The 17,039-nt window shown below is 38.9% G+C and overlaps 1 protein-coding gene across 3 annotated transcripts in view; it reads right to left on the bottom strand.

The window, feature by feature from the left end:
• Positions 1 to 2,911: 2,911 nt before the first annotated feature.
• The window catches only part of coro2aa (coronin 2Aa), a 44,740-nt gene continuing 30,612 nt past the window's right edge, over positions 2,912 to 17,039 (bottom strand). For all 3 annotated transcript variants that reach the window (XM_046046781.1, XM_046046782.1, XM_046046783.1), the window contains exons 3-12: positions 13,861 to 13,977; positions 12,553 to 12,702; positions 11,589 to 11,768; positions 10,275 to 10,391; positions 8,628 to 8,732; positions 8,440 to 8,536; positions 7,321 to 7,433; positions 7,123 to 7,213; positions 6,576 to 6,835; positions 2,912 to 5,829 (exon numbers count right to left, since the gene is read on the bottom strand). In XM_046046781.1, coding sequence (XP_045902737.1) covers positions 5,692 to 5,829; positions 6,576 to 6,835; positions 7,123 to 7,213; positions 7,321 to 7,433; positions 8,440 to 8,536; positions 8,628 to 8,732; positions 10,275 to 10,391; positions 11,589 to 11,768; positions 12,553 to 12,702; positions 13,861 to 13,977 — 1,368 coding nt within the window. In that variant the 3' untranslated portion in view covers positions 2,912 to 5,691. The remainder of the gene's footprint in view (positions 5,830 to 6,575; positions 6,836 to 7,122; positions 7,214 to 7,320; positions 7,434 to 8,439; positions 8,537 to 8,627; positions 8,733 to 10,274; positions 10,392 to 11,588; positions 11,769 to 12,552; positions 12,703 to 13,860; positions 13,978 to 17,039) is intronic.

Here is a 17,039-nt window from a genome sequence, read left to right as displayed (position 1 = left end):
TCCATATTAATCTGTAATTCCAGATTTTCCAACCTGTGCACAGTACATAATAAATGCACAACCGAGATGAGGCTTGAGCTACGCACAATTTGACATACTATTATTCTAATAGTTTTGGCAATATTTCCAGACATAGTGGTTGCACTTGCAGATTTGCATATCATAGATAACTGGACTATTGGCCTTGGCGGACGTCTGTTTGCTCTGAGTGCCCTTCTAGTTTCATCATGTCACTTTTCATGATAATTTATATTTCTGTCTGTCTTTTCATGACAGGGGTGTTGTCACCATCCTCTCACCTGTCAGGCAATTATATGCCCCTGCTTCTTAAAGTTATTCTGACTCAAATATCTAGCTGCTTGTGTAAAATACACGGTGAACAGAAACTAAAATATCTACCTTTCTAGCTAACTAGCTAGGTGGGGCTGTGAGTTTGAGAAAAGTCCAGGAGAGAAGTCTGAGGGGCCTGAGGAGGGATGTCTGAGGCGTTGCTGTCTTGGTGAGTTTGGGTTATCAATGTGAAGAGGTAGCGTTAACAGCATCTGCTAGCTAGTTAATTCAGAGTTAAGATCAAGATGTTCCTCAGAAAATGACATAATTTAGGTTGGGGGTGGAAAAACCGCGGGTGCTCAAGCCCACAGGAACTAGCTACAATGCTAACACGGTCACTAAACTTTGATGCTGACTAGTACACTCACAAGCCGCCTAGCTAGTTAGGTAGCATGAGCAGCCTTGTTAAGCTAAGGCTTAAAAGCAACATAAAAGTGACTGTGTTTGTGTTTATTTACAGAAACAGCCTCTAGTTGGTTGATTCACAATAAGCAAGTCTTTTATATATATATATTGAACATTTTGGAGTTCAGTAGTATACACAGGCAGCCAAATGGTGCAGTAGTAAAGAAAGTGAACATGTGCTCAAAAATGGCAGCGGCTATTGTTATTTACCTAGAGATGTGCAGGGTTCCTATGCAGTGTAGAAAAATATGGAATTTGATTTTAGCAATTTCCAGGTCTGGACAAGTACGAAAAACAAAAAGAATGGAAAAATATTCAGTTTTACAATGGCCGATGCAGATATTTAGAGAGTAAGGTGGCTGATGGCCGATAAATAATGCACATATCAAAACAAAGAAATATCATGTATAATTATTCCATGCTGAGTACATGGTTATCTTAGCTGTTGATGTGTTGTTTTAGATGGACGTTTTATTAATTATTTATCTAATTTATATTTATTTAATTATTATAATAATTAAAAACACATTGGGTTATGCTGTAGATTTTAGAACGTGACTGCTGTTTAAGGGAGAGTGGGGTACAGTTTGTCAGAAGTGACATCATTCAACTGTATTATTCTCTACAGTATAATAGCCTATATATTTAATGCTAATGCCAGTAATGGTTTTAGATTAGATTTGCTGTCACTTTGGATGGGAGAAACGTATTAACATTTAGAAAAGAGGCTTGAAACAAAAAGAGCCTTGTCTTTTTCACCACCTTCCCAAAACTCGCTGACATAGTTCCACAGCAGCCAAAGTGACAAGGGTGCCTGCAGATGTGTCCGCAGACATTTTTGTTTATTGGCCTTGTGAGTGCAGGCACCGATTAATCAGTCTATCACTAATACATAGCATCAAAAATAATGAAATAATAATGAGTTATGCAGCGATGTAGTCATCAGTCTTTTATGCGTATGGAAAATCACACTTTTATTGCTGCGTTTCCATTAAATAATTGAACTTTTTTCAAATTATTTCAGTTATTTATAAAAGATACTAAAAATATAGGGGGAAACAATAATATAACATGATTTAGTAGTTGTATTAAAGGTTCAGTGTGTTAGTTTTAGTGGCATCTAGTGGTGAGGGTTGCGAATTGCAACCAGTGGTTCACGGTGCATTCACATGCTCCTAGGATGGTCCCATTTCCCGAGTTGTGAAATCGTTCTTCCGACTTCACTGTGTGTTCATGTGCTCCTAAATCGGAATGTGGAATCAACATGGGTGTTATTACAAAGATGTGTTGGATTAGCACTATCAGAGCATATAAACAACATGCAGACATCTAGGTCACCCTACATGGACAGCAAGCTAACTGTTATAACCATGTTACAAATTGCATGTTTTCAATATGTGTATATGCAATACATGATTTTGCACAAATCAAAGTTCTATAATACTTATTTATGTCCCATGTACATTTTATTTCTCTTTTTGCAATAAAGATTTAAGGAGAATGCTTACGCTTGAAAGCATGCTTATTCCGACACCACATGAATACACCATCAGTCACCACTCGACCCCTCCCTTTCCAAACTCGCAGGAGAAGCTAACGGTGGCCAACGCGCCCTGTCGGCTCGTGCTAAATAATATGTGTAGACATTTGACCAAATTTCTCTCATTTTCTTACTTCTAGTAAACCAGTCGACTACTACTAGTACAACTACTAACGGTACTTGTTGTTGTTCTTCTTATATATTCAACATAGTAACAAAACGTACTCTGTAGAGCCGTTTGAGAATTTGGGCTACTGTAGAAACATGGCGCCGCTACACGGTGACATCCATGTAAGGGGACCCGCGGGAAAAGTAGATATAAATGGCTCATTCTAAAATAATAAAAACATAACGGTTCATTATGCAGGGTCTTTATGGTATGGCTTGATATGGATATTATATTGCATTTCTGTCAATAGATCTTCCTAAATATTACACACTGAACCTTTAAGGGAAAATAATACATATATAGGTAGCACCGGTTAGTTTACTTCCTCTGAAGTGTCCTCTGAAGGACTGAACAGCCACAAAGTTGATTTATCAGCTATAGTACCTAGCTGCAATCTTCTCTGGCACTTATTTGGCATTGGCAACATAATAGCATATATAGTCAGAATGTAACATACATCTTAACAGTTGGATTTTAAAACCATTTATTTACATAATAAACATCTAGCTATTTGTACTCCGATGTCAAATATGGTCTGAAAAATCTACCAAGAAGTCTGGGAATTTCAGTCTGGAAAAGCATGAATTTTGAAATGGAAAATTTGTAGGAACCCTGGATATGCAGTATTTATTTGTGGTACAAACTGCACCAAGCATTGAATTCCCAAGCTAACCAATAATTGTTCTTTAAATGCACTATTTTGGCAAACACTTCCTTCATCCCACAATCCTTTTTTTCATTTGCAGGCAGATTACTGAGAGTCACAAATACTATAAAAACACAAATAAAATCATTGTTTGAATAAATTCTATGTGAAACACAGACATGATTAAGCTGTTTGGAATGACTGACAGAAAAGAAGCAAAATGTTAAGCACAACCTGTCACCTTGAACTGCTGTGATGTAAACCAACAGCCACATCAGCCCTTGAGCAACTGTAAAAACAGCAGAACAGCAGGAATGTGTTGAGACTTGTCCACCAACAGCAGTGGTGGTTAGAGTTTACACTGGCTGGGCGTTGCTGCTCCTGGACAAAAGTCAGCCCAGAGATGAAGCTGTGCTGGAACTGTCCTGCCAGAGGTCAAAAGGTTCACAATTGTATTGAGGCCAGTGAGTCTGTATGTGTGTGGGTTGGTGTGGCAGTTTCCATGTGTTACATCTTTGACAAGTGGCCATGAAATCTAAGCTAAATCTAGAATATCATTATGGTGCTTGTGCCTCTGACTACATAAATACAGGCATGCATGGTAATTTATGCTGCATCTGACTGGTTTTCTTAGGATCAACAGCTATATTGTTTGTGTTACCTAATATCTGCAAGCGGTTCTGTTACATCTATGCATATTTACATGCCAATCAGAGAATTGTTCCTCTCAACAAAATGCAGGTTACAATCAACTCCCTCGATTCTGAAAGCAACAATTATGAGCTGGTCTGACGGCACTGTGGCAAAAACCATGCCCACCATCCAGACATTCCCTGAGGGAAAACACATTGCTGTTTGTCATTAGGATGGACTTCACTAACTGCTCAGAATATATTATACAGTTATTTAAGTCTTTGTGGTTGCATTAACAGATCATGACAGCTAAGCATATAACAAATCATTGATGAGTTCCCTTTCACATTTGAGCAAAATTTTCATATTTAGAGAAAAAGACCTGTCCCCCTGTTGAGCTCAGCTTCATCCAGTCATTTCAAACAAGAGGGTTCTTTCAAAGCTGAAACAGCATACTGGGAATCTACTTATCTGTATTAGGACTTCTCATCCTTGTTGGCTTAAAATTCAGCATGACAATTTATTCTTGACCTTGGAAAAAGCAGCTGACAAAAGAAAATCTCTACTCAAAGTCCCCTTACCTACAAATGTCATCTGCTAATGAAGACCGTATAAAGCTCCAGAACAGGCGAGTAAGTGGCTTTTTGTTAGCATTCAACAACAACAACACATTCTGCATAGGAGTGGGCAATATGAATTAAATGCTATTATAATTTTCAGATTGTAATATCAATATATATCATGATATATTAAATTTACTGGAAACTGTTATACCCCTACTGAGAAAATGAGAATGTCTGTTTTTGTCTAATCCAGTAAATTAAATTATTACCAAATCAAGACACAGAGTATCTTGGCCTAATAAAGCAAAAATACTAAAAGGTATGGCAAAACTATAGCATCTTATCTGCCATACTAACTCATGCTGTCACTCACCAAAGTTGCGAGTCGCTAAAATTTTACTGTCCACTACAGTAGCAGATACCCTTTCAGCTTTAAATACGAAACCCCAACACTCTTGAGGAAAATACATTCAGAAAATGAAAGCTAGTGGAACACAAAATAACCCAGAAGTGGTGCAAGACTCCAGCTCTACATTGACTTTCAATTGTTTCTTCACAGTGACTCCACATCAGGAAAAAGAAAGCAGGCTTTTTTTGGTCCTTTTTAAAACATCTTGCGTTACAAATTACAGTCGCAAATTCAAGTACTTGATTAAAATGGTATTTTCTTTGACTGTATTTTAAAAATAAATATAAAAATGAAGATCAGAACTGCTACATGGCATCAGTTACAGAATTGGCTTACACACCAGCTGCTGAGAAACGGATCAATTGTTCACCAATTTGCCAGTCATTCAAAAACAAAATCAAATGCAGCTCAATGGAACGCAGGTCATTTAGATCATTCTCATTCAAGCACACATACATTAACACCGCAGCCATCTCGACTAGTTTAAATATTGGGGGTTAGGAATCACCAAGCATAGAAAATAAGTTCAACGGTATCGTACAATCACACAGGATGTCTGCGCCTGCCCTGCAACAACTTTCAAACCAACACGCAGACAGCCACATCATTCAGTCACGACAGACACAAACATCCTTTGATCTCACAGCATAAAAAAAAGCAAAAAATTACAAGAAACTTGCATAGCTGTTAAGCGTATAAAAGAAACTGGGTAAAGGTCAACAGTTGCGAGAGTTTTAAAACATGTTACAGCTGGGTTAGACTCTGAGTGTATGTACATGAACAAAGAATATGTGCATCTTGTGTGGAATTGACAGAATGACAGATTGATTAAAACTCAACGTTGAGGTTTCAGTCACCCCTGTGCAGTGAGTATGAGGAACTCATTAAAGGATAAGAGTCAGGACCCTAAAGAGGGGTATGGCGGTCTGAAAATGGGGTTTGTACAGTAATGCCTCCCATGAGGAGGTGAGGGTGACGTCGTAGGCCGGGCAAGCCTTAAAGTGAGCTCTGAGACTGGGTGTTCTTGATGTTCTTAATCTCCAGCTCCAGCTGTTTGACGCGCACATCCCTCTGATTGAGGAGCTCCCTCAGCCGTCGGATTTCCTCCTGCTGCTTGTGGAACTTCAGACGCAACTGCAGACAAAACACATATCAAGGGTGTAATTTCCACTGGAGATGGGGTAGAAATGCGCTATTCTCTTTTTTACTGGCCTAAATCCTGTTTTTGTCATCCCCTACTTTTAGGCTACAGTTTGACTTAAACGGTGACCCTGAGAGCTCAATGCACTGCACCTTAAAAAAACACATGCAAATAAACCTAACACAAGCAAATTAGGAAAATATCTTCACCAATGTGTAAACATATGCAAAGCATTTATAAAAAACACACTGCAAATAGAGAAAAACAAACAAATACAGAAAAACTGCAAAAGCACAGGCGAAAAGTAAAACTGATTCCAGGGGACACTAAAAAGTGATGCACTTGGCTAAAACATGGCGCTTGTTCTCTTCGTTTTTTGTGGCTCATCAAGTTACTGAAGTCAGCTATCTGTAGGTGGTGTTGAAAAATGAGCGTGTCCCAACCGTGTCTACCGTGTCCTCCTTTTTTAGTGTCCCCTTGAAACAGTTTCTGTTTTTTCTCAGTCTCAGTTTATGAATGAAAGGGCCACATTTCCAATTCCAACGTTGGACTTGATAGTAAGCACAAAGTTCAGTTTCTTCATAAAGTGTAATTAACTAGTTTGTAAATAAATAGTATTGACAATCTTTACCTTTATGTGTGAAAGATGCAAAAACAAAAGAATTGTGCAAACAGCAGGATAAAAACTCATACCCTCAACTCTGACCCTAACGGTAGTGACACTAAAACCATTCAGTACCTCGTTCTCTGTTCTCGGGGGTGAACAAAGTGCGAGGTCTTCTCCGTTGCTGACGGGTGTCCGACTCCTGTCATCCTCTGCATTGCCGCCGTCTCCCTTGCTGTCTTTGGTTCCCATTTGGTCCTGAATGTACGCCAGCTGTAGCATGCCTGGTCTGCTCTGAGACCTGCGAGTGTCCTGCGAGTTTCCCAGGCCCTTGCTCATCTCTGAATATGACTCTGGTGCTTGACTTCCAGGCTTCAGATTCATCAGCACTGGGCCTGGAAGACAAAGGGAGTGACAGGAGGATGATGAGCTAAACAGAATGATCCTGACACACAAATTAGAGAAAAAAAAAACTACCTGACAGAACAGTACTTCAAATCAGTCCTACCTTGACCAGCTTGACCAGTGTTGTTTTGTAACATGTAATACATCAGTTTATTGATTACATTACATATTTATGTTCATTTTGGATGCATTTGCCATATTAATACCATCAACATTGTGATCCTGATTTCCCCCATATGCCCAAACCCCGCAAACCCCCCCACCCATTAACTCTGACCTCTATCGATGCCACTGAGCCACTCCTCTGCAGTCAAAGCAGGCTTGTTAGCAGCTGTCATTGGATAGATGTCTTCTTGGTACGACTCCGACTGGTAACACATAGACAATACATTCAGAGAGACGTACATACTAAGCTAAAAGTGGATGCATTTCTTTTTATGTCCCCCTGGTGTTTGTGTGAGTCGTGCGCTCTCACCCTGCGGGGCACGATCATGGAAAGGGGCTCAATGAGACTCTTGATTGTCACCAGTTTGTAGAACCTGAACACCTCACAGGAGCTCACATCCAGACCTCTCTTTGGCATCACACCTGAAGGGAGACACACAGGCCAAGACAGTTTTATTCTGTTCCACCAGAAACCAACCTTTTCTGGTGCACTACTGTGCTATCCTATATTTAGAGTATATTTTGTTGAGAGTTTTGTACAGTTACTGTACACTACAAAAGTGTGCTGACTGAGGGAGATGAGGTAGAAATGTAAGAGAACAACAAGACAGAACATAACAGCAAATAAGATGTACTATAAATACATTCTTAACAGGGCCGAGTAGAATCTCTAGTATAGTTCTCCACTCTGTAGGCTGACTGAAAATTCAGGCAGGGCTGAGTGGGGCTGAACGTTTTTCTCCGCTGTTCTGACTGCTTTTACCAAGATTGTAGCGCAAACAGTCTGCATTCACAGTGACGATTGTGAATAACAGGAAACAAATATAGGATGAGGTTTGACTGGTGTGAGAGATGGGAAATCAAAAAAGCAATCTTGGTGAAAAGGCTGATTATTCCCATTACAATTATGGATGAGCAGGTTTACTGGGTCTAATCTGTCAATACATTACATGTTGATGGAACCATTCCCAGTACCAGCAATCTGTGAAAGTTCTACATAGTGCTAACTTCAGTTGTATCTCTGTAACTTCAGAATTAAGAGCTGCTGCTGCTCAGTTCCATTAAAAACTGAATGGCAACATTTTAGACTTGTTTCTAAACATCTTCCATCCAACACTATCATTCAGTTTAAAATCTAAAACATGTCTGTCCGTCTGTCTCCAGGCCTTCACATGATCTACGACATCACTTTGATCAGCTGGTTTGGCTAGTCAAATATTGCAGGTTTATTTGCACAGCAGCTTTGCTTACACGTGCAAGAGAGTCGGCACGGCCAGCAGTCAGGCGGAATTAATAAAGAGTGATGATCAACAGCCACATTTTACACACATCAAAGTAAAGGAATAGCTAAATGAAATGTCCAACATACTGGATTTTCTGGAAAAGTATCAAGTAGCAGTGTGTGTATTTGAGCACGTGTGTTTCATACCCATTCCTTTCTGAGGTAGGTGCGAGCGGTACTCTGTTAGGTAGTGGAGATAAGGTTTTTCTGAGCTGATCTCATAGTACCTGATATTTCCGTCACCCTGCCAGAGACAAGAGAAGCCTTTGTAACAATAGTATTAAAACATATTTTGTGAATGAACTTAGCATTTCTGTTTGTTTTCAGATACCCACCTTCCCAACAATGTAGAGCATGTGTGTGTCAGGGTCGTAGAAAGGAAAAAGGACTCCTGACGAACCATCCAGGTTCTCTTGTAACAAAGGCACAGACAGGTCGTCCTACAAACACAGATAAACAACTTGATCAAAAACAACACTAAAGCACCAGCAACATGTACAACAATCCCTGATATCAAAATATTCATTTAAATCCACTTCTACATAAGAAGCACTCTCCAGCACTGATTTAAAAACACTGAGCGCTCAATCCCTAATCCGTGCTTCGGCCATAATCTCCCACCCACAATACACTCTCACACATAAAAACACGCCAGCCTGCCACCCCAACTATTATTACAGGCTACCAGGTGTGATTGATCGGAGTGCTTGACAGTGACATCAAGAATAGAACACGCTGGCTCTGCTTTAACAAAAGGCACAGTGAATTCTTAGGGTTTGCTGCTGTGTGGTTTCACCTTAACTCAACCAGTTTGTCCACTAGATGGCAGAGTTGTGTGTGAGAGAGTGAGTACTGAGTGGGAGCGCAGCAGCAGCATCTTAGCCACACATCAGGGATGGGAAAAGCTTGTATATACTACATGTTTTTATTTTGTTTTTCTACAGTCCGAGTATCTGATTCACACATGAGACCATTTGGAGCAAAACAGAATAACCAGTGAGTTGAAAATAGTTTATTATGTTCAAAATATTCAACTTTCCTCACCTTATCTCAATTTTTATTATTGTTTCCTTTGTTTATGTATTTCAATATTCAGTTTTTCCCCTTTATCCTGACTCTCTAATGCTCAGAGGCGTTAATGATGTAAGCAAGGAAATCGGGCCGACAAGACTCGTGAGTTCTCTGCTGGTGATGTAATATGCTGCCCATTACTTAATTTGCATTGCTATTAATTCTCTACTATTGGGATTGTGCGCACCTCTGTAGCCCTTTACTGTAATCTGCTTCTATGAAATTATAACATATTATATTATAGACATTTCTGCAATTATCTGACATTTAACAAAATGTTTAACTGAAAAACAATTGGCAATTTAATTGAAAATTAAAATATTCGCTAGTTGCAGCCCAAATTCATTGTCAAAATAAATAATTAATGAATCTTTTGGGGATAAATTGTGAGGGCAGGAAACATTCAGAAACTAATGAATGCAAATGCAGCCTGTATTGACTGCAAATTAGTGGTTAAGTGTAGAAAACAGTCAAACAACTTCAAGGGACATTCACGGGTAATTTCAACAATTTTCATTTGCTAAATTTTTGCACAAGATAGTACAAGAAGACAGGCAGTAATGATGTTTGTTTGTATCCCAATAAAGAAACAAATAATTTAAGAAACATTAAGCAACCACATCAAAACACTTCCTGGGCATGGAAGTTCATTCTTGATCATGGGAACAGCATATGTGACTAAATGATCTGAGATCCACTTTAAACCTGAGAGCACGTTGTGTTAAATGGAGCTGGGTCAGTCGTCATCACGTGACAGTAGTCCCACATATTGACATCTGATCCGGCTCCATTTGCAGATTATGAAACGCAGATGAATGTTCAGGAAAAGCTAGTAAGTGGACCTTTGAGATGAGATTATTTTATTACAAAAACTCTTGTTGTGCTGTCTGCTGTTCTGCCGTCGCTCTCACCTGATCCCACAGAGCCATCTGTCGATCATTCCAACGTGAAGTGCCTGTTGTGAGGAGCATCTTCATGTTACCCAGAATCAGCACCTTACTGGCTTTGTGCGTCTTGCAGTTTGCTTCCTACAAACACACAGCAGAACATATCAAAAAAAGCATCAGGCACACTTAACATTTGGTATTTACAGGATAAAACTGCACAAAAAAGGTGTAGACTAATTTACAGTCTATATTGACTTCAAGACATCAACACTACAGCATTGTGAGCCTTTGGCAGGCATAGGTAGTGAAAGCAGACTAATGTAAAGTGTGTGAGTCACTGGCTGGTGCCCCAGAGGTCTGAGGAGTTATGCTGTGGACCTGCTCGGGCCAGAAGTGTCACTTTTAGCTGTGTGGTGCTGGATGAGTGCCTGGTGCTGGAAAGGGGAAAAGGTGCAGGGAGCTCCCACTAAGGCTCATGGTTTTTTTTAGGTGTTATTGATCTTTACTGAAAAATAATCTGGATTTTTCAAAAGGAAAGTATTAGTTTAGGTGATTTTCACCCAGATTTGATTACATTACATTTATTTAGCTGACACTTTTATTCATGGTGACTTACAGTAAGTGCATTTCAACCAACCAAAAGTAAATCAGGTTATTTTGTAAAGATCACATCTCAAAATGGATGCGTCCAGTAAAAGAATGTGATGATAAAATGCAAATGAGCTGCTGATTCTGCAACGGAGTGCCTAAAACTAATAACTAAAAACGCTATGTTTTGATTCGGCTACAGAATGTTTGTGCTACAAATTGTGTTTTCTAAACAGATTTTTGTGTTATTATTTTTTCTAAATTAGATTATCATGTTTTTTAATATCTAAAATAAACTATCCCCTTTGTTTGTGTTTTAACCGTAAGTTACCTTTTCTTTACAGGAGTGGTTCTAAAACGTTTTCTGTCATGCCCACTTTCAGAAGCCAAAAAAAAGTTCATGTCATCCCCCCACCCCAGCAAAAGTGTATTTAATTTGTATCAATCATTAACAATACAGCCAACTGAAATACACAATATTCAGTTTAGCCTTGCTGGCATCAGAGCGCTTTTGTTTGTTTATCTTACCACATCCACAACCCCCTTTGAAGAGGCTCTATGCCCCCCAGTGGCAGCCCACTCCCCAGTTGGAGAACCATTGCTTTACAGTAAACAAGTCATACATTTGATTAGCAGTTACTACATGCTTGTTGTACATACTGTAGTAACTGCCTTTCAAAATAAGAGCACTGGAATTCTGTAATTTAAACACAGAACTGGTAAAGACAACACACACACATGAAGTATTACCTGCAGCAGGTTTCCTGAGCGTGTCTCAATGAGTCGCACCTTCCTGTCCTTGCAGGAGGTGGCTAAGAGGCTGCCATCTGTGTTGAAAGACATGGAGAGGATAACATCTGTGTGGTGGCTGATTGTCCGCACAGGGTTCTTGATCACCTGTTCTGGACAGTCCAGATTCCAGATCATCACCTGCAGGTGTAAAAAGACACATACTGTTAATACACACACACACAAAGTAAAATGTCCTGCATTCAAAATGTAACTTAAGTAAAAGCACAAAAGTATTCGTATCAAAATATATGCAAGTACCAATAGTAAAAGTACAAATGATGTAGAATGTTCAATTTCAGGATAATATGTATTATTGGATTATAATTATTGATGCAATAATGTACGTGTCACTTTAATGTTGCAGCTGGTGAAGGCGGTGCTAATTCTAACTACTCTATATACTGCTGGGTAGTATTATCTTTACTGATAAATCATTCTTTATTTGTTGCATATTTTGTCTGAATAATTTTAATCTGCAAAGTAACTAAAGCTTTTAAAATAAATGTAAAAGTACAATATTTCCCTCTGAGATGCAGTGGAGTAGAAATATAAAGTAGCATAAGATGGAAATACTCAAGAAAGGATCATTACCTCTAAATTGTACTGAAGACAATTTCTTGAGCATATATACTTTACATTCTACCACAGCCTGTTGTTTAGAGTGAATTCTTGCAGTAAAATATGAAGCATGATGCGGTGTTCAGTACCAACATAAAATCTCTTTAGGCCAGAGCAGCAACAAGCAGTAGGTTGCAGCGAAGCCTTGAGCAATCTGTATCATGATTTGAATTGAACTGGCTTGCCACAAACAGCTGTGACCTGTTTGGTTGCATTGTAATAAATACATTAATTTCTTTTCAGCTTATAGTTTCTTTGTGGCTGTGTTACAGTTAGTGTTCCTGAGTGTGTTTGTTTGTGTTACCTGGTAGTCATAGGCTGTACTGAAGAGGATGTTGTTAGCAGTCGGGTGCCACTCGATGAGGCCCACTCTGCGGCTGTGACCCTGAAGCTCCTTCCACGGTACTGTGAGGGTCTTGAACACACCATGAGGAGGGATTTCCCACACTTTCACCTGTAGACACACAAACAGTGGTGGAATGAAAGTATTTTTCCTCAAGTCGTGTAAGTAAGTAAAAGTTTTTCGTATTTGTACTTTAGTATTTTTATGCCACTTTATATTTCTACTCCATTACAATTGAGAGGAAACTATTGTATTTTTTACTTCACTACCATGTATTTGTATCTATACAGCATTAGTTTCATTTTAATATTTTTGCACACAAGACTTATGAAAATGTACACGTACTGAAACAATTAGCTGATTAATTGATTTACAGAAAATTTTATTGTTTTTGACAATCTCATGGGTCAAGCTTCACAAATGTGAGGATTTGCTTCTTTTCCTTTTAATAACTTTAATTGTCATTTATCTTTAATACTTTTGAGGTTTGTTCAGACATTGAGAAGGTTTCATTTTGGGAACTGGGAAATTATGACTGCATTTCTCCAGAATTCTGGCACACCAAACAATCAATCGATTAATGGAGAAAATAATCACCAGATTAATCCATAATGAAAAGAATCATTAGTTCAAGAAAAATCGTGCTTTTACAATAAAGTAACAGTAATAATTATCTAAAAAAATAATAATCTAATGATATGATTTATAATAGTATAACAGTCACAGGGGACATTTTTCTGCATTGTGTACTTTTGCTTTTAATACATTAAAGTACATTTTTCTGATTGTACTTACATACTTTTACATAACATTCTCAATGCAGGATGTTTAATTGTTACAAATTTTACAGTGTGGTTATAGTGAAACAAAGTAAACACACAATAAAATGGACAGTCCATGTAGTCAACACCTCTGAATCTAGGAAAATAGCCAATACAAAAATAATCCCGGGTCAACAAAATATGGAAAATGAGAGACAAAGCAACAAGACACACTTTGTGAAGAGGGAGTAAAAAACCTGTTGACTTTTTCTGAACCACTCAACCAGGTCAGAGTTGAGGAATGTGTGGAATGACTTCTAGTTCTTCTCGAAGGCTAAATGGCAAGGCAATAAAATTATCTCCCTGCTGCTACATGCTCATATTCCAGGGAAAATGATAACAAGTCAGTGAACCATTTTGAAAATGTACTCTCTCTCTGTGTGTGTGTGTGTGTGTGTGTGTGTGTGTGTGTGTGTGTGTGTGTGTGTGTGTGTGTGTGTGTACAAACCGTGGTGTCCTCAGAGCAAGAGGCGATGCAGTAGTCATTGAAGGGATTCCATTTGATGTCTAACACGTTGCCTCTGTGGCCCGACACTCTAGGGTGGTGAGGGTCCACTTTACCTGTCTGATAGACAAACACATGAAAATATTATAAAACAGAATATATTAACTAACTAATGTCTATTATTGGGTTAAGGGAACAGATTGACATTTTGGGAAATATGCTTACTTGCTCTTTTGCAGAGAAGGCTGACACCAATCTCCAGTCTGTATGGTAAATACTGTATCTCTAGCCAGGCGCCAGTTAGCTTAGCTTAGCATAATGACTGGAAGCAGGTGGAAACAGCTAACCTGGCTCTGCCCAAAGGTAGCAAAATCTGCCTACCAGCACCTATAACGCTTCCAAACATGTTTGTGTAAAAACATCAATTCACCGTTTTACAGCGGGGATACATGCTGGACCATTTCTTAACCAGGCCTTTCCACTGATTGCTTGGCAAATTTACGCTAAGCTAACAGTTGATTAGATAATCAACTGTTGGCTTGAACTACATATTTACCGTCCAGACATTAAAAGTGGTGTCAATCCTCTCATCTAAACTCTCTTATAACATTTCTATTTTAATATATGTAAGCACAATCCAGCACCTTGCTGTATAGCATATGACATAATACATGTACTTGACTTGAACTATTACTGTATAGCATATTACCGGGTATGATAAATGTACAGTGTGTGTATATTCAATACACAGGATGGTCCTAGATTTAGTTCAGTCTCTATTCTCAAGGTTATTATTGATTTGAAGAACTCTTCATTATTTGTAACTTTTTATTGCATTTTGCTTGTTAACTAAACACATTTTCTTTATGATTTCTGTGACATGCTTGCTGATTTTCCCACTGGGATAAATAAAGTAATCTAACTACAAAGATTTAGTTTCCAAACTACAAACCTTTCAAGATTTAGGAAAAACAACCCCATTTAGCTCGATTGTCTTGCATATTAAGAATTTTTTCCACCAGGGTTTCATTTCCTACGTCTGTATAGAACCACGTAAGCCTTAAAGAGGGGTTAAAACATAGAGTCCTACCTAAAAAGCTGCATAATTATTTTACATAAAGCAATACAGAACCAATTATACATAAAAGGGGATGAAGACTAAGGAAAAGTGGAAAAAGGTTAAAAACTATACAAAAAAAACTTTATTTACACATTTTAGTACTCTGGAGGTCCTTTAAGGTCAAATGCTTAAAATGATTTAAAGCGACTAGTGTCTGTAATTTCAGAGTGTTTTTGTAGTTCAATCCAAGCAGACGGAGCTGCCCACAATGAAAGGTCTTTTACTGAGCTCTGTACATAGCCTTGGTTTAGAAAAGAGCAGGGAGTCCTGAGAGTGCAGGATGCAGAGTGACTTTGGTAATAGTGCTCTATAAAGCTCTTCACCAACTCCTGGGGGAAATATCTGACTCTTTAGCTGGTAAAAGCTTCACTATGTTTGCCAGCTAATCGCTTATTTCGTTTGGTGCTGAGCAGGTACTTTGTGAGTGCTTTTTCACTATAAATGGAAGTACAACATTTTAAATTATTATCTGAAACTTGTTGTGATTTAGTTAATTGCTAAAAAGAATACTCCACTCATTTAGCATTGCCCTTCTATACTGTTATTAGACTTATTGGACAATGGAAAGCAAAAAATAAAAACTAATCAATGCAGTAGAACCAGACATATCGCTTCTTCCTTGTCAAACTCTGGTGCCTACATTACCCCAATGCAACTAAAAAAAATATATATATATATATGGTTTGGTTGGAGATTTGGTTGTGTTATGCTAGTAGCAGCTAATGTAGCCTCGAGAGACGAGGAGCAGGCTACAGAGGTCTGGTAAACTCACTTCTTTCTTAATCCACACCCCCAGATTTTTTTTCATTTTCCAGTCTGTAGTCTCAAGTGACACCAATTTATCAGACTTCACACATCTCGCTCTGGAGCCACAAAAGGCTTTATACAACTTTTCTCACATATGCAGTAGCACTACTCCTCAAGATCTGTAAACTGACCGTTTACTCCTTGGAGTTCCTATTTAACCTAAAAACATTGATTAGACAGCAAGACAGGGAGAGCAAGGCCAGGTGCAGAGTGCTAGGCCAACTAGTTTCAAAATATCTAAACAGGACGTCTGTGCAGGTTGGGACAAGTATCCCAGCTTGCAAGCAGCCAAACTCTTCATGGCATTAACATCACCTCAAGTGTTTGACTGAAGTTGGAATTACACATGTTTGTGACACACACCCCTGCTGTTCGATGATCCTGTTACAAGACAAAAGTCACAAAGTCTTGCTGAAGATTTTCTGCCTCAACAAGACTGCTAATTATGCTGTTTGTACGAAACCCTCAACTGACACACACACCTGCAGACTAGATTACTGTGCAGGTAAAGTGTGTTTGGAACCACATAACCATTACCTGTGCTTCAAGCAAACATGCACAAGTAAGTAGAACATAGTGCTTCTGTTCTTGTATCCATGTGTGTTAACTACTTTTCTCCACAGAGCAATAGCTTATCTGTAAGTGCACACACATGGATGGGAGGTGAAGGTGGCAGAAGGGAGAGTTCTGAAGTTTCACCTCCTTGAGACACTGGAAGGAGGGGAAGAAGGGGGTCAAAAGATGAGTTATGTCATTCCTAAGCTCGTATGCAATTCCTGCCCATGCCAGGGGGGTGGTGATAATTCACCAAGATGATTTAAAAGATGGAGACAGAGAAAGGAGGGAGAGGTGTTCAGCTTGATGAATCACTCTGGACTGGAGATATACAGCGGGGCTGTAAATTTAACCAGCACACGGTTGAGGAGGTCTGGCTGAGTTTATTTGAGAGATCCCTGTTGTTACTGATAACACCAGTGGATGTGACAATATGCATAAATAAAGTCTGGAGTGTTTGATTAATCTTGTTTAAGCTGGTCTGTGTGATAAGACAGAATAATGAGGAGGGGAAAAAAATTACCACATGCAGTGTTTAGGTTGTAGTGAATGAGCTGCCGGGGGTTTCCTGGTATTTCGACATTCTTTTGGCTTTACTGCTGCTGTCCTCTTTATAAGCAGAGTCTTTTCCAGGTGTAGCGGAAATGGGGAGGGGGGGGGGGGGGGATTACAAAAAATCATTTTTAAAAAATAAAAACTT

This window comes from Micropterus dolomieu, linkage group LG04 (assembly GCF_021292245.1).
Source record: "Micropterus dolomieu isolate WLL.071019.BEF.003 ecotype Adirondacks linkage group LG04, ASM2129224v1, whole genome shotgun sequence".
Classification (NCBI taxonomy): Eukaryota; Metazoa; Chordata; class Actinopteri; order Centrarchiformes; family Centrarchidae; genus Micropterus; species Micropterus dolomieu.
Note: the sequence above shows the minus strand (reverse complement) of the source record. Positions and strands in the feature narration are given on the sequence as shown.